At 38.9% G+C, this 18880-nt stretch overlaps 1 protein-coding gene across 2 annotated transcripts in view; it reads right to left on the bottom strand.

Annotated features, from left to right (window-relative positions):
- The window catches only part of LOC136877264 (organic cation transporter protein), a 337411-nt gene that overhangs the window by 50676 nt on the left and 267855 nt on the right, over positions 1 to 18880 (bottom strand). For both annotated transcript variants that reach the window (XM_067151156.2, XM_068228657.1), the window contains exon 4: positions 17708 to 17814. In XM_067151156.2, the coding sequence (XP_067007257.2) occupies positions 17708 to 17814 (107 nt within the window). The remainder of the gene's footprint in view (positions 1 to 17707; positions 17815 to 18880) is intronic.

The following is an 18880-nucleotide window of genomic DNA, read 5'->3' as shown; positions in this document are numbered from 1 at the left end:
CAGCATTTTCCTGTAGTTACTGTACGTGTAAATGTGTGAGATTTGAAATGTTCTTAAGGCTTAGGAAGGAAGAGATCCTGAGTTCGTCATCTCAGCATAAGTTTGTCCAGAGCTGAAATGACGAAATTACTTCGTACAGTCGCTTATATTGTTTTCCAGAATCTGATGGTAATTTAGCCTAAGAGCACAATGAGAGCTTTCACCGAGACATAAAGAGATGCCAGCCAACAAGTAATTCAATTGGTGTTCAGTAGATTACGTTTTCTAGGTTAAGTAGGCAATCTAGGTGTACTTTATTTCGAATTTAGGTTTAGGAAATACTTCAGGTAATAATATTAACTTCTAAAACAATATTTTTAAATATATGTAGGTTCTCTGGTATAATAGCCTACTTACAAAGGCAGGTTATCATAAGGAGTTGTAATTCATTGAAATTTCCGCCGCTACTTTTCCGATATTTCGTACAGATATCCGTTCAAACTATCACGAAGGTAATAATTTATTACATTAAATAACACGATAAGCCTGTAAACATCCATTTAAAGAAAAGTTAAAGAGAATTCACGGTAATTTCACTGGATAATTACGGTACTTAACAGTTTTTTGGATTGTTGACGACTGTTGCTACATGCACATGATAGTTGTGTAAATAAATACAAAGTCAACTGAGTCATTATTCCCATAATTTGTAGTCTTAGTTCGCTGCATACTTTGTGCTTTTCACCTTCATTTATTCATTGAGTAAAAGTTAATAATCAAATTCCTATATCCGAATAATATTGCATTTCAAGCCCCCGGCGTGGTTTTGACAGAAATTATAGTAGACAGCCTCTTATTCCCAGCATTTAAGGACACTTTTATTCTCCGTCCCGCGTAGTAGGGAAAATAATAATTCACCAGCGGTAAAAGTTCATATAACCACACTTCAGCTGAAAATTGTAGTCTGGATACAGTATATTTAGATAGTGCCGTATCTTGCCTGCTATATTCGTGTGCTATCTTTCGTGTATATCTATTAGAGCGTAGTTCTAATAATAATTTGTCTAAACATTTAGCTTTGTTGGTAATCTTTGAGTACAGTAGTTCTTGCAAATTTCATTTCTGTTTGTGCTTAGTAGTGACATACGGCACCGGTATTGTAACTAGGATACGTCTGAAAGTAGTTTAAAAATTACTGTAGTGCACTGTACAGTAGTATACGAGTAGCCTAATATCCTATCAGAATTTAGTGTGCTTATTTTATTATTGTAAAATATTTGTGCAGTACTGGTGTAGTAGAGGTATCCGTAGAAATCCTTACTAAAATTCTGTTGTTGTAATTAGGATAGGCTTAATTGCAGTTTGGAATTGTGTAGTTCTTGTGTATTCCTTTAGATATTCAGTAATTAACAGCAGTTTTTATCCTGTTAGGGGTTGTAGGATAAAAAATAGAGTAGTATTGTAGTGTAGTCGTATATTAATTACCTTAGTGTTGTGTGATCTTTGAGTACTATCCCAGACAATATATCCCTCCGTTCATTTATTTTTTGCAAAGAAGTTATTTTATTTTTATTTTCATTTTTTCCGTAAAGAATGGCTAAGGAGCGCGAGTGTACTTACTGTGGGTGTGGCGAGGCATTGAGGGGTATGAGGGAGGAGTTGGAGAGTTTGAGGGAGATAATTAGGATTCTCACAGAAGACAGGAAGGAAGATAGGACTCCCTCAAACAATGTATAGGTTACAGTAGGTGTACAAGAGGGAGGGGAAGGAAAGGGGAGACTTGTAGAAGACAGGTGGTCTAATGTTCTAAGGGGAAAGAGATTGCAGGCTAAGGGCTCTATTCAGGATCAGAATTCAGGACAGGTGTCTGTGCGAAATCGGTACGAGTCACTCCAGGTAGAACAACAGAGGTAAGATGAGGGACAGGGAACTGTTGCTGAGAGTGTGGAAGTAGGAGGAAGGGAAAAGGTAGGAAGGGGAAATGTAGAGTAGAGGATAGAAAAAGATAGGTGGAACAGGGTCATGGGAAGGAGAAAAGGGAGGAGGAAGTAGGTTCTGCAGCTATCAGGAAAGATAGGGCTGACCAAGAGGGGAGGGGATCAAATGAGGTGGGTAGGGTTGAGGCTCTGGTCATGGGTGATTCCATCGTTAGACACGTGGGGAAAGTGTGTGGAGGAAAGGGAACCAGGGTAGAATGTTATCCAGGGATTAGGTTGAGGCAGATATTGAGGAAAGTAGGAGAGAGGGAGGAGGGGAAGGAGAAGGTAATAGTGTTTCACTTTCGTACTAACAACGTAAGGCAATCTGATATAAGTACCAACATAGTTGGAGATGTGTGGGATCTGGTAAATGCAGCACGGGTGAAGTTTAAGAAAGCGGAGATTGTTATTAGTGGAATACTGTGTAGGAGGGATACTGACTGGAGGGTGATTGGGGATTTAAATGAGACTATAGAGTGGGTATGTGGGAAACTGGGAGTGAAATTTCTAGATCCTAATGGGTGGGTAGGAGATAGGGATCTGCGCTCAGATGGCCTTCACTTAAACCGCAGTGGTACGTTTAAGTTAGGAAATTTGTTTGGAAGGGTAATAGGGAGGTACATTCAGGGAAACGGGATGGCCTAGGGAGCGGTGATAAGGGAACAGGGAACTGGAAATCAAGTAGGGATGACATAAAATTGTTAGTGTTGAACTGTAGAAGTACTGTAAAGAAATTAATAGAATTGAGTAATTTAATAGATATATATTTACGAGATATTGTAATAGGAGTTGAATCATGGCTGAGAAATGATATAATGGATGCAGAAATTCTCACGGAACTCGAGTGTGTATCGTAGAGATAGGATAGGAATGGTGGGAGGGGGAGTATTCATGCTGGTGAAAGAATTTGTAAGCTACAAAAAAGTTTAAAATGAGACACATGAAATTCTAGGTGTAAGGCTCATTTCTAAAGATAATAGGCAACTTGATATATTTGGAGTGTACAGACCGGGAAAGGGTAGCACTGACACGGATTCAGAATTATTGTATAAGATAATCAGCTATGTAGGAAACGACATGGAAAGAAATGTGATTGTAGCGGGAGATCTGAATTTACCAGATATCAATTGGGAAGGAAATGCAAACGACTGGAAGCATGACCAACAAATAGCAAATAAGTTAATATGGGAAGGACAGCTGATTCAGAAAGTGATGGAACCAATCAGAGGGAAAAATATCCTGGATGTCGTGCTGATAAAACCAGATGAGCTCTATAGGGAAACTGAAGTAGTAGATGGTATTAGTGATCATGAAGCTGTTTTTGTCGTAGTTAAAAATAAATGTGATAGAAAGGAAGGTCTTAAAAGTTGCTTTTGTGCATCTGGTATGTTTTAGGCTACAAGTGCCATATCACTAGCGAAGGCTAGACAGTCAATTTTTATACCTTTATTCTTAGGTCCTCAATGGTGATATATAAGTTACTTGAGGGGAATAAACAATTTATTTGGATAAGGATTAACTAATTCATTTACATTTTTGTTTTTAAATTTGACGTATTTTTACTGCAAACTGTAACGTAATAACAGTTGTGTTAGATATATACTTTCTGTGACTTGTACAACAACTTATGCTGAACAATTCTTACTCTTTAACCAGTGTAATGTGAAAAAAAAGGCGAAGGAACGGCTTCACTGAAATCGTTACTGCTCGGCTTCCTTTGGTCATAGATGAATGTTTCTACACATCAACCTTTCTCGAGAAATGCTTAATAGAATGGTAAAAACGGCATCAAAATCCATCCAGTAGTTCGAGATTGGCCGTCATAGACAGACAGACAGACATATTCAATTATCTCATATCTACATAATTCCAGAACAAATAGTGCGCGTTAAATAATATAAACACTGTAAGTAATACAAGTAAATAATATATCCACTGTATGTACATTCGTTTATCAAATATCGCTATCAAAAGGGTCACATGTTATTTCCTTCGTTCTGTAAAGAAATGAAATGGCGTATGGCTTTTAGTGCCGGGAGTGTCCGAGGACATGTTCGGGTCGCCAGGTGCAGGTCTTTCGATTTGACGTCCGTAGGCGACCTGCGCGTTGTGATGAGGATGAAATAATGATGAAGAAGACAACGCATACACCCAGCCCCCGTGCTGCCAGCGAAATTAACCAATGATGGTTAATGATGATTCCCGACCCTGCCAGGAATCGAACCCGGGACCCCTGTGACCAAAGGCCAGCACGCTAACCATTTAGCCATGGAGGCGGACCTTCGTTCTGTGAGATCCTACAACAGCAGATTTCCAAATCACTAGCTGCATGGCCAGGAACCATCCACAAGATATCACTGAGGCCACTACAATCAGCCAACAACAAAGTAGTCCTGTTTGTGTTGAAGGCAGTAGCGGCGGTTGGGAATTAGAAGATGCAAGGAGGAGGGGGGGGGGGGATGTATAAACAGCAAAAAGTACCCGTGTTTGTGGGATATAGCGGGCGGGGTATATAGTACATCAAAAGTGAAGAAAAAAAAAAAGGAAGCTACAAAGTGGTAAGTTTTTCCGTGCTCTCTGAGCGAATTTCTACAGAGAGCTAAAAGATGACAGTTTACCAAATTAAGTGCGGAAATAATATAAGTAGTTATTTAAGATGTTGATTCAGTACTATACAATAAAACCTTCACTAAAGGAACAATATTTACACATGTATTACACACTAAGAAACTAACAAGACACCAAAGAGACTGCTAGACTGACGAATGCGCGCAACAAGCGGGTGAATCATACCTCAGTGTCCATAACCTTGTCAAAAAAAAAAAAAAAAAACACCCCTGCTACCCTTTCTCACAGCACATGCGAAGTGTCCACTACTTGCTGTGGCATTATACAAATCGGTTAGCCGCGACGAACAACATTTGTGCGTATTTCCGCGAATAATTCTCTTAGTAATTAAAGAAAATGAAGGAAGGAATTAGCTAAGACAACAGGGCTTGTACAAATGTATTTAATAATTTCTATAATTCCCAGTTCCAGCAAGCTAAAATGGAATGCAAATGTAAGATTTTCTTCACAATGGAAGGAATGTGGCAAGCAAGGCTTTCCAGTGAAGGAAAGGTTCCTGTAAAGAAAATGTATTTACCTTTCAATTCTTATCGGATTAAAATAATGCAAGGCGAGATGAACTAATGGCAACTGTCTGATCAATTCTGGCTAGACATGTTTGCGAAGATGGAGACAAAGTCAGTATATAAAGTAACTCATCAAAAGAGCTCAAAGTTACATTCACCTTCAAGTATCCCGAATCAGAATGAGAAAGCTTATTTCTCAAGCAGTTTATCCGGAGGACCACAATATATATATATATATGAATGAACTCGATAGGTTGGAGGCATAAATATTCCTATCGTGGCTTTTCGATTACGATTACAATGAACCTAATTGTGGGAATAAATGCCGTTTAAACCGGGCAGTAACCCAATGATCGTCAAGACATTGTATCACGTGTATTTTACTCGAAATGGAAAGTTCTCATTGATTTATTAACCAATTTCTGTCCTCGGCTGAGTGGCAGATGCGTAGTTTCGCTGTACTGTTACGACTCGAGAATAGGATACTAACTGCCAACATGGATAACGTTATTAGCGCTGAACTGTCAGAAAAATGTAATGACATTAAGCTGTCCAGCTTTGTGAAAAGTCACACTGTGCACTGGCCATGGGCGCCTCTGAAGTGGCGCTCGCTATATACGAGAGACGAACGATGTTCAAAACGATACCTGTGAGTTTTGGTCTACGAAACACTCATGGGGACAATGGTAGTATTCTGACCAGTGGCGGTTTCTAGTCTAGCTGCAGGTTTGAGCAACCACTACTTTTTTATATTCTTTTAATTAATAAGAAATTTCAACTTATTCTTTCTGAACAGTAATTCGTTCGTTTAAAGCATTCATACATCATGGTTTCTGTTCAGTTCAGCTGAGTGGTGCGTATTTGCTGTATAACCAAACGACAGATTGCACTCTCCACTCATTTGTCATGTGCGCGCATCTCGCTAGCTTCTGCATTGTCGTAAAGCTTTGTCCGGAGAAACTGGCTCGCAGAAGACTCCAGGGTGCGAAATTCCAGGGGGTAAGGGAGGACCGATGATTTTATCGCAAAGCCCCCCCCCCCCACTAAAATTGCCCAGGGGGGATTATTTCATTATAAAATGAGGAAAATGTAACACATATTGCTGAAGTCAGTGTTTTTTACTGTGCATATTTTCATAGAAACAATAATACACACAATAGAGAAATGATAGGACGACTGCCAGACCTTGAACAATAAATCAATGCAGCGGTGGCAACTCTGCACATGCAGCCTATTTTTCATGTCACTCCGGCAAGTCCATCTGAAACCCCGGAATAATATTCCATTGAACATCATTGTTATTATAACAACGGAAGTAAAACAAAAATATTTTAAATTTACATTTTCCAGAGGAGGGCGTAATTTACTTACAAGGGAATTATATACCCCTTCCCGGCCAGGTACTGCTTGAAATAAACATTACTAGATAAGCCCTATGTTTCTTCTCCCCCCCCAACCACCACCACCACCACCACCACTTTTTTCCGATTTCGCACCCTGGAAGACTCCGAATTCTTGCGGGTAGGAGTCAGGAGTGCGTAGTGTTGCTACTAATTTAATTCAACTGTCTCAAGAATTGAATTTTCATAATGAATTTGGTATCCAATTTCTTGATAACAGCCTTCAGCTTGCGTTCCACAGAATAGAAGATAGAAATTAAAAATTTAGGATGTTCCACACCAGTACTTAACTTAGAGAAGACACGGTTTAATTCATCTGTCTATGATAAACATAAATGGATTTGTGTCTGTAGAAAAGAACAATTCATTGTGCTGTTTTCCATTATTATTGTTTGGAGGGAAGGATAAATGGACCAAATCTAAAACAACATATTTAAATAATCTGACAGACAGGATTTTAGAAAAGCACGAAACCTTGAAGGCACACACTGAAAATGCTTTAAGTCTGTCACTGTTTAAGAAATTGAACACTACTAAACAGTTCGAAGGTGAATAAAGAAAATCGGTGTATGTGTATAATGAAAAGGTTAAAAGCAACTGATCCTGTAGACAGATGTTTTATTCACGATTTCTCTGGAAAGAGATTTTTTTTTTCGAATTTAAAATTTACCCTCACATAAAATAAACTTCAACCACCTATAAATTATACACGAAACGCCACTGATTCTGACCAGCGTTAAGAGTCCATCCATGAGAGGATCATCAATAAGCCTACTGTTCCCCCACTTCAGCATCTATACATGACGAGCTCTACATGCATATACAGTACATTCGAACTGTGTTGTACGGATATCTGTCCCTTCTCATCAATGATGCGTAGCTCAGTTGGTAAGAAACAGAATTAATTAATTAACTGATAATAAAACAAATTACAAGCTTGTGGTTTTACGTGACTGTTAGAATATAAGAATTTTAGCCACGATACCTCCAGTTTTACGTGAAATCTGAGCCACAAGGTTGTGAATCTTCATTTCAAGAATCGTTCATGCATTGGCTGACATTCTAACCGCAACCGCATCAATGAGGAGACTGTGACAACGCCACCCGGCTTTTAATTAATGAAAACGATAAAGTGTTGTATTATTGTCAACCATAATATTTTTATAGCGAGTACATTCATCACATCATATTCGTAGTTTTGTGGTCCATGAATTTAGAGCTCCAATAATAATAAAAATTCCACCCACGTTACTGCAAGAGAAAATGGAAAGTTATTTTTGTCTTCCTCCATATGTGCTAACTAGATTCTGTAACTGATCACACGTCTGAAAGAGGAAATTGAGTGAGTTAACAGAACAAAGTTGAAACAGCGAAGGAACTCGTAACTTGCACGCCACGAACATATCAATAATCCATTCTTAGGAGAGCCAAACAGCGACATATTATTGCTGTTCTCGTACATACGTGCTCCGAGTTTCAGTCTATTCCATCGAGTATAGAGTAAGATATTACTGAATGATACTCTAATTGAATTTGAAACTACTCTGGGAAACGAAACTGTATTTCCTGCGGACTGTACATAGAGTAAACCCGACAACTTGAGCTCAAAGGGCCAGTGCTCTATCGTCTAAGCTACTCAGCCCCGCCAACTTAATTTTATAATCACTAGGGATATTAGGAAAGTAGCCATGAATATGCAGTGCAATTTAGACTAACCATACGAGTATCATTTCCCGTAGCTTACGAATATATACCAGACGTACAATACATTCCTCGCATTTGTTGAATAGTTTCGATAGATTTCAAAACCCGTCAATACAGACCACATCATATGACTTTGCAGACCTCGATTGTAAACTTCTCCTTTAAAGGCAGCATTACTACTCTGACTCTTTTCAGATAAATTCCTCAGTTATTATCTTCATTATACATCGAGTACCTAAACTCATGTACTGTTACATAAGCACGGTAACTGAATGTGACGAAGACACTAGAAAATATGAAAGCCGGTCGATAAGGAATTACCCATTAGTTTCAGTGTTTGGTGTTCCTTGATGAAACAGAATGTAGTCACGTTTTACCGTTAGTTTCTTCTCATCCAATTCGCTCAATTTTTTTTTATTAATACACAAGCAAACTGTCTCAAAAGCTATAGGAGAACAACTAATTACTTAAATAAAAACATCCATAATAAATGTAACAAAGGAAAATCTCCTTAATCAGTCTTCAGCAGCCCAGGAAAGTAGAGCCCAGCAAGTATACGAACGTGACGGACAGGAGGCCTGATATGCTCCTACAGGGCGATGATGAATGATAATAAATAGTTATTGGAATTAAATTGACAAGGGATTCCGGAGAAAGTCTGCTTTGCCCAGCAGAACTTTCACATGGAGTCGCCGGGATATGAACACGGGACGCAGTAGTGAAAGGTCAGCGTTCAAACGTCTCGCGGAGGGGCCATTATTAAAATAACGACCTGTGAAAATATTGATTCACTATTGCAAAATTCCTATACATTCTTGTTCTTGTAAAAAGTTCACCAAATGCATAACCAAGAATTTCGTATAAACTCAATCCACTTAATAAAACTAAATAATTAAAAAGGGTCTAAGACCGTAGAAATGAAAATGATATGATGAATTTGTGGCTTCTTAATAATCCCAAACGCTACAGTGGAGACTGCGCAAAGGAAACGCTACTCGCACAGCGAGAGTGTAGAAGTGGTTGCCTGCACACAGGATTACTAACGTACATTACAGGTCAAAGAAGGAAAAAAAAGAAAGGGCGTATGGCTGTTAATGCCGGGAGTGTCCGAAGACAATTTCGGCTCGTAAGATGCAGGTCTTTTGATTTCACCCCCGTAGGCGACCTGCGCGTAGTGATAAGGATGAATTGATGAAGACGACACATACACCCAGCCCCCGTGCCAGCGGAATCAACCAATTATGGCTAAACTTCCCGACATTGCCGAGAATCAAATCCGGGTCCCATGTGACCAAAGATTAGCGCGCTAACCATTTAACTTTGAAGCCAGACACATTATACGTAAATGTAGTAGAATCACGGGGATACATTACTGCATACTTTGATAAAACTAAACTTTCTAAGTTATTCAAACCACAATTACGTGGTTGACACACCCACACAAAGAAGGTGCAAAAACAAAAAACAACCACAACAAAATAATTGGATTAAATATAAGGAATTATGTGGGAGTATTATAAAAAGTGACTACGAATATTCTGATTTTATTAACCCCGTGTACATGTGTGCGAGTGTTTTCTGCAATTAAAATTTCCTAGTCAGCGAAAGTGAGTGCTATCGCAATGATTAGGGTTTAGAATTGAAATAGATAAATTGGAAATTGAAATGGGATAGTAAAAAAAAACATTTTTCTAGAGTGAATCTGGAAAATGTAGGAGGAAACCGCATGAGAACTGGCAGCCGAACGTCGCAATGGCATGGCTCCCATGTGGGTTATCGATAACGGCAAAGAAGGGCCGGGGTGGGTACTATAATCGACAAAATGCTCGCCTCCGTGCTCACGGCTGCACTATCGAATCTAGAAATACTAACACAGGAGAGCTGAAATTCTAAGATACCTATGGCAGTACAGGACCTCTTTCCTGGGGCTATTAAATATATTAAAGACTATTAAAACCTGGAATTTAAAAACGTTAAGGTATTCCTACCATACCGTGGTTAAACGCTGAAATTAATTTATGGCTACCTTCTGGGAAACTTAATCTTTCATACATTAATTATGTTATGTAGGCTAGTAACAAAGAGGGGACAGAGATGCTTATGATGAAATGGACAGATTGACAAATATCACTCGTGATGGCCGAACCGTACGATTTTCAAGCGTACGTATGGACAGTAAGAAATTATAACTGAATATTTGAAGATTTAGCTTTCACGACTATACTGTACAGGGTGATCACAAAGTCCCATTACTCCCTATGTATTACATAGATCGTGTTTCCTATATTACACTGATGTTAATGAATTGTTGTTTCTTATTGTTGTAGGTGTTGATATACATCTAAATCATCGTGGATGAGTCAATTTACACCATGGAGGAACGGATCGTAATGAGCACGTGGGCTCACGAACGACTGCATACAGGAAAGTCAATGAGAGGTTTTAGAAACCTTCCCCATCAATGAGGTATTGCCTCATAAATGGATCGGACGTGGTTCTGTCCATTTGCCTGCGCCTTTGGCGTGGCCACCCCAAAGTACTGATCCCTCATCCTGCGATAATGCATTATGAGGGTTCATTAAACAGGAGGTTGGTGCCACACGTTACCAGACAGTTGATGAACTTAAGGATGCTTTTTGACGTGCATTTACTGCCATCACGCCAGCAATGTTGAGGAGAATTTCACATCGTACATGGAGGAGAACCATACTCCGTTATGAAAACGATGGTGTACATTCAGACACCCTGGAATAAATAATAACAAATAGTCACACTACCTCAAAGTTGTCCTCTGCCATGATCCCACAACAATAAGACACAACAATTCATTACCATCTATTTAATACATAGGGGGTAATGGAACTTTGTGATCATCCTGTACATGAAACTGACTTTCAGCTCATTAGGTGCTGTCGAGTATGTATCGTATATGTTAAAGAGATGGTAAGTACAGAACAAAAATAGCCAACCGAACATCGGGTAGGAAACGAACCCATAATCTTTAGATTTCGCGTCGGATGCTCTCCTGATCGATCTACGGTGGCCTCGGTCATTCTTGTTTTGTTGGCAGGGATATGAGCTCCAGGTCTCGCACTACTGTCAGCACAACGGTAAAATGCACTAGTCGTCCGCTGTGGGCCATTAGAATTGAATATTTAGCTTTCACGACAACACGAATATATTATCTTGTTGTTCCCCTGTAAAGAAATCCACGCTATACCAGTATAGACCATGAAGGCCTCTGGAGGAGTGGAACGAGCAGGCGTTTACTTTACTCGTAATTTAGTGGTTTGGAGTTGTTAGCTCTATGCCCAGCCGCCTTTGACTAAGGACATAAACCGGTACTCGTGTAGGCTGAGTGAATTCCGAAGCCATGTACCTCTCTAGAAGTGGCAGTCTCGTTTCTCAATGTTCTCACTCCCAGATGGGGAGTCAAACATCACGTTCTTCTAAGTGAAATGGGCACGCCTTTACCACCACAGCTAGGCAGCCTTCGTAGTTTCTTGACCAGTATATTCTCTAAGTTTCTCAGTTATTCAAACCACAATTACAAAGTAGACCAGTGTTGGTACCTGCTAACTGTATGTAACTTTCACATAAAGGAGCATAATAAAATCATTTTCTTCCTAAAAGAGTGGGACTTCGACCCCTCGAAAGTATGCGAGATAACTAGTGGGTAATACTGTAGCTAGTCGCGTAGCAGAGCTCTTCTCTCAGTATCGCATGCTCAGACATCAGCTACCCTCCATGCAAGCAAAAAATATATATATTTTTCACATTTAATAATAAGAAGAAGAACTTGCTATTAAATACAAACCGGTTAAGGAAAGACTTCTCTATTTTTAAGTACAGCCCTCAAAACGTACTCGAAAATGATGTGATCCGAATCTACTGGGACCGAACAATTATCACGGATAAGACGACTACTCACAACAGACCGGATATAATGGTGTGAGAGAAGGAAACAAAATGTGTCGCGCTGATCGATATTGCTGTCCCGAACATCGGGAACCTCCATGAAAAGTATACCGAGAAAATCAAAAAGTATACGTCACTGGTGGAGCGTATACAAAGACTATGACACTGTGAAGAGGGGATAATTGTACCAATCATCCTTTTGGGTACCTGTACCTGTAACTCTGGTGGAAGGACTGAAGATGTTGGATGTCAACAACAACATCTACTATACCATGCATAATGCGGAGGCCTTGCCACGACTGGAATTGTTCGGAAACTTTTGGGTTCAATTTCTGCGTAAAAATGTAGTATAAATTAAGGTTTACCGTGCTTTGATTTCCTAAAATCTGTACAGTCGCTTGAAACTAACTAACTAACTAACTAACTAACTAACTAACTAACTAACTAACTAACTAACTAACTAACTAACTAACTAACTAACTAACTAACTAACTAACTAACTAACTAACTAACTAACTAACTAACTAACTAACTAACTAACTAACTAACTAACTAACTAACTAACTAACTAACTAACTAACTAACTAACTAACTAACTAACTAACTAACTAACTAACTAACTAACTAACTAACTAACTAACTAACTAACTAACTAACTAACTAACTAACTAACTAACTAACTAACTAACTAACTAACTAACTAACTAACTAACTAACTAACTAACTAACTAACTAACTAACTAACTAACTAACTAACTAACTAACTAACTAACTAACTAACTAACTAACTAACTAACTAACTAACTAACTAACTAACTAACTAACTAACTAACTAACTAACTAACTAACTAACTAACTAACTAACTAACTAACTAACTAACTAACTAACTAACTAACTAACTAACTAACTAACTAACTAACTAACTAACTAACTAACTAACTAACTAACTAACTAACTAACTAACTAACTAACTAACTAACTAACTAACTAACTAACTAACTAACTAACTAACTAACTAACTAACTAACTAACTAACTAACTAACTAACTAACTAACTAACTAACTAACTAACTAACTAACTAACTAACTAACTAACTAACTAACTAACTAACTAACTAACTAACTAACTAACTAACTAACTAACTAACTAACTAACTAACTAACTAACTAACTAACTAACTAACTAACTAACTAACTAACTAACTAACTAACTAACTAACTAACTAACTAACTAACTAACTAACTAACTAACTAACTAACTAACTAACTAACTAACTAACTAACTAACTAACTAACTAACTAACTAACTAACTAACTAACTAACTAACTAACTAACTAACTAACTAACTAACTAACTAACTAACTAACTAACTAACTAACTAACTAACTAACTAACTAACTAACTAACTAACTAACTAACTAACTAACTAACTAACTAACTAACTAACTAACTAACTAACTAACTAACTAACTAACTAACTAACTAACTAACTAACTAACTAACTAACTAACTAACTAACTAACTAACTAACTAACTAACTAACTAACTAACTAACTAACTAACTAACTAACTAACTAACTAACTAACTAACTAACTAACTAACTAACTAACTAACTAACTAACTAACTAACTAACTAACTAACTAACTAACTAACTAACTAACTAACTAACTAACTAACTAACTAACTAACTAACTAACTAACTAACTAACTAACTAACTAACTAACTAACTAACTAACTAACTAACTAACTAACTAACTAACTAACTAACTAACTAACTAACTAACTAACTAACTAACTAACTAACTAACTAACTAACTAACTAACTAACTAACTAACTAACTAACTAACTAACTAACTAACTAACTAACTAAACAGAACGGAGAGGCCACGAATGTTAACGCGCTACGGCTATTGAGCCAAGCTCTGCATTCGGGAGACGAGTGGGTTCGAGGCCCGCCGTCGGCTGCCCTGAGAATAGTTTTCCAATTCCATTCTTCCTCATTCATTTCATCTTCATTAGCTCCTCAACCGAGGTTGGCGTCAGGAAGCGCATCCGGCCGTAAAACACACCCACCTCACCTCATCGCCGTCCGACTCGTTGGCTGAATGGTCAGCGTACTGACCTTCGGTTCAGAAGGTCCCGGGTTCGATTCCTGGCCGGGTCGGGGATTTTAACCTTCACTGGTTAATTCCAGTGGCCCGGGGGCTGGGTGTTTGTGCTGTCCCCAGCATCCCTGCAACTCACACACCACACATAACACTATCCTCCACCACAATAACACGCAGTTACATACACATGGCAGATGCCGCCCACCCTCATCGGAGGGTCTGCCTTACAAGGGCTGCACTCGGCTACAAATAGCCACACGAAATTATTATTATTATTATTATTATTATTATTATTATTATTATTATTATTATTATTATTATTATTATTATTACCTCATCGCCGACCCCACGTCAGAAAACTGAACTAAGGGGTAGGCATACATACGGACATATTTCTTTAACGTGCCGGTAATCAACGACAAGAAGATGCATTTAATCAGTGGCGGCTTCAGCGGCAGAGCCTCGGCTCTATCAATATTTAAAAATCCTTCCAGGTAGAGAAGACATATTTGATGAAGACGGGCGCTTACTGAAAGAGATGATGCCAACGAAACTGCTTTACATGAACTAAACTACTACCCCACACTTTTGAAGAAAATAATTTACAGTTTTCTTCACAAAGGTTCTATTCCTCTATTTTTAGAACAATGTATTTAACCATCACGCATGTAAAAGAGTTCGTCAATATGTAAATGTTCTAATTTTAGTCCTTTCACTACCACCTACAGCTGCACCCACAAAATGACGGGTATCATCATAATCTGTGCTATAGGTGCACCGAGATCAAACAAGAAGCGGATTTCACATTAATAAATGTATCTGAACAAGCTCTTTAGTTTATAACATTCTTTCAATAATAGGAGGGAGATATTCGTAGCTGTCCTCGTTACATGAATCTCTGGATGATACTGTAAAAATAAAACAACAAAAAACAAACAAGTACATAAGCAATCTTGCAGCTTTGTCAGACTGTCGATTATGTGGCCATAATCACGTTTAACGAGCAATCTGACGTGACTTTTCATTTCAAAAATCCCATAAGCGTTTGTCGAGATTCGATGCGATGAAGAACAAATGAGCACGGCCTGGATATGGATGCAGTTAATTGGTTGGAATCCCGCAGCCCGCTCTATAATTATGTAGTGTGACTTGCATAAACAGTAGGTGTTCTATACGTCCAGTACCCTTCAAGTTTGTGCTAATCTACATACAGAATGGCAGTGGGGACTGGAGGACACCTATTTTTCGTAAAATAATAATAATAATAATAATAATAATAATAATAATAATAATAATAATAATAATAATAATAATAATAATAATGGTCCGCCTCTGCGGTTAGTGGTTAGCTTGATTAGCTGCCATCCCCTGGTGGCCCGGGTTAGATTCACGACTCTGCCACGAAATGTGAAAAGTGGTACGAGGGCTAGAACGGGGTCCACTCAGCCTCGGATGTCAAGTGAACAGAGAGGGTTCGATTCCCACCTCAGCCATCCTCGAAGTGGTTTTCCGTAGTTCCCCACTTCTCCAGGAAAATGCTGGGATGGTACCTAATTTAAGGCCACGGCCGCTTCTCTTTCTCTAACTTGTCTATCCCTTCCAATCTTCAAATCCATCACAAGGCCCCTGTTCAGCATAGCAGATGAGACCACCTGGCTGAGATGCTGGTTCTCCTCCCCAGTTGTATCCCCCGACCCAAAGTCTCACTCCAGGACACTGCCCTTGAGACGGTAGAGGTGGGATCCCTCGCCGAATCCGAAGGAAAACCAACCCTGGAGTGTAAACCGATTAAGAAAGAACGAAATAATAGTACCGTCAGTACTATAGCCTCAGAATGCCTAAACATGGTAAGAAAAGGGCAACTTAGAAAACTGGAGTTGAAGGAAGGGAAGATCCTAAAGAAAAATCATGGGCCTTATTAAAGAAGGAGGCAAGTACAGAATCAGGCATAACAACGAACTGTACGAACAACTGGAGAGCATTACAAAATCAATGAGGAAAAGGAGATTGAACTTCTATGGTCATGTCATGAGAATGGACAATCAGAGGCTCACCTCCAGAATCTTCCACACCATCTCTAGAGGGAAAGCGACTAATGCCAAGTGGGCAAGACTTGTCAGAAAATACCTTCAATTTGGACATTGCTCCCAGTGAATTCTATGACAGGAATAGGTACAGAACGTTGATCAGAACATCAAACTCTCTCCAGTCACTAACAGAAAGAACACTACGTCCGGGAGGAGGTATGAAATGAACTCATGAGCGAAAAGACATTCACAGTGCAAGAATGAAGAAATACTGGTCAAAGAAGAAAGCTGCTAGAGATAAGAACCACGTGGTCCATAGTAGGCCCAAACATAACTAAAATAATAATAATAATAATAATAATAATAATAATAATAATAATAATAATAATAATAATAATAATAATAATAATAATAATAATAATAGCAGCTCCCTCTGTGGGTCAGTGGTCGGCCTCTTGATCCCAAGATAGCGATTTCAAACCCGGCAGAGGTAGTTGGATTTTTGAAGGGCGGAAAAATGTCCCATTCGACACTCCATGTCGTACGATGTCGGCATGTAAAAGATCTCCGGTGACACATTTGGTGATTACCCGACAATTAACTGAAACTCAGCCATGGACGCCCAAGAGAAATTCGGTTTACTCTGCCATCTAGTGGGCCTAACGTAGAACAGGTCGTCGAAATTGATAAGCAAACAGACAGATGGCGTCAAGTTAATATGTCTGCACGGAAGCTGAGGCCGTATGATTATTATTAAGTGTTGTATTATTTTGTTTAATCTTAGTAATGTCATTCCACTGTAAATGGATTCCTTTCCTTTGACAGCATTTCAGGTAATTAGATGCTTGATGATTATGATGCTTGTTGCTTTAAGGGGTCTAACATCGCAGGTCATCGGCCCCAAGTAATTAGTCTAACCCCTTGTTAATCATCAGCATAGCTCCTTATTGCAACCAAGTTAACCAATTTCAATCTTCGTAATACCTAAGGTCAACCACTGTGTATTATTTCTTCATATTTCAAACTTCTGATTTTAGATTAATTTTCTCCTTTTTTCTTTTGCAATAATTGCTCTGTGTATGTTTTTCAATGAAGGTGTTATATTAAGGGGCTATTAGTCTCTTTTTTTTTTTTTGCTAGGGGCTTTACGTCGCACCGACACAGATAGGTCTTATGGCGACGATGGGATAGGAAAGGCCTAGGAGTTGGAAGGAAGCGGCCGTGGCCTTAATTAAGGTACAGCCCCAGCATTTGCCTGGTGTGAAAATGGGAAACCACGGAAAACCATTTTCAGGGCTGCCGATAGTGGGATTCGAACCTACTATCTCCCGGATGCAAGCTCACAGCCGCGCGCCTCTACACGCACGGCCAACTCGCCCGGTATATTAGTCTCTTTGACAAATTGTAACATAAATTCAATTCAATCTCATTGCATGCCAGAGGAACACTTACCTATCAGAAGCATAGCCTGCTATGGGTGTGGTCACGAAATAGCCGATACTATTGACGGTGCCCACCATGGTCAGCTTCCACTGGTTCTCATCACAAGTGATGTCCCACTGAAATCAACAATGGCAATACTTTGTAGTCAGTTTGTTTTGAAACAGGTAACAAGAGGTTCGGAGAGGGAGACTACTAGAATATGGCTACTGAGGTATTACATTTTTCTATACTATTACTACTACCTCTAAGTCTACTTTTTTGTGATATCTGATGTCATCTCTTTTCAATTTTGACTCAGTTAATTTATAACTGTTAGGATCCTCAGTCCACCGAAACTAATTTTGAATAAATAAATGTACAAACTATCTGAAAAAGAAAAAACATGATAACAGAATTATACTTGACAAAAGCCTAACAGTTATAAATTGCCTACACCTTAATCCCGTTTCCTGTTGTGTGGGCCCAGCAATGAGGTGAGATGATTTGTTTTGCTTTTTTCAATTTGCTTTACATCGCATCGACAGAGATAGGTCTTGTGGCGACGATGGAATAGTAAAGGCCTAGGAGTTTGAAGGAAGCGGACGTGGCGTTAATTAAGATACAGCTCCAGCATTTACCTAGTGTGAAAATAGGAAACCACGGTAAACCGTCTTCAGGGCTGCCGACAGTGGAGCTCGAACCCACTATCTCCCGGATGCAAGCTCACAGCTGCGCACCCATAACCGCACAGCCAACTCGCCCGGTGAAACCTGTTTCGTAGTGAGCGATTTGACATTAGTGAATTACCGGCAACATCTTATCGCAGAAAATTTCTGGATCACCAGGAACAATAAATTCGTTATCAGTGATATACACGATTAAGAATCAATATTAGCGTAACGTAATCGAGTTTGAAACTCGCACTACAACCATAATAACACGCCTTCTCCTACGGTTGAATTAACAACTTACTTTGTTAAGTGCTACCAACGACATCATGTTTGAAAATGGAGAGTTCCAAGAATGCTAACTCATAATTTTCCCAACAGGATCAACAAGAAAAAGATCATAAAGATCGGGCCCCTGTTGTTTAATTAGTGCCAAAAAGTGTTTCCTGCTGCTCGCCACAAATTGATGATTAGGACACACTTCTCAGCGCAGATTTAAGAAGGGAGAAACTCCTCCCTAATAATTGAACAGTGG

The sequence above is a fragment of the Anabrus simplex genome, chromosome 1, assembly GCF_040414725.1.
Source record: "Anabrus simplex isolate iqAnaSimp1 chromosome 1, ASM4041472v1, whole genome shotgun sequence".
Lineage (NCBI taxonomy): Eukaryota > Metazoa > Arthropoda > Insecta > Orthoptera > Tettigoniidae > Anabrus > Anabrus simplex.
Note: the sequence above shows the minus strand (reverse complement) of the source record. Positions and strands in the feature narration are given on the sequence as shown.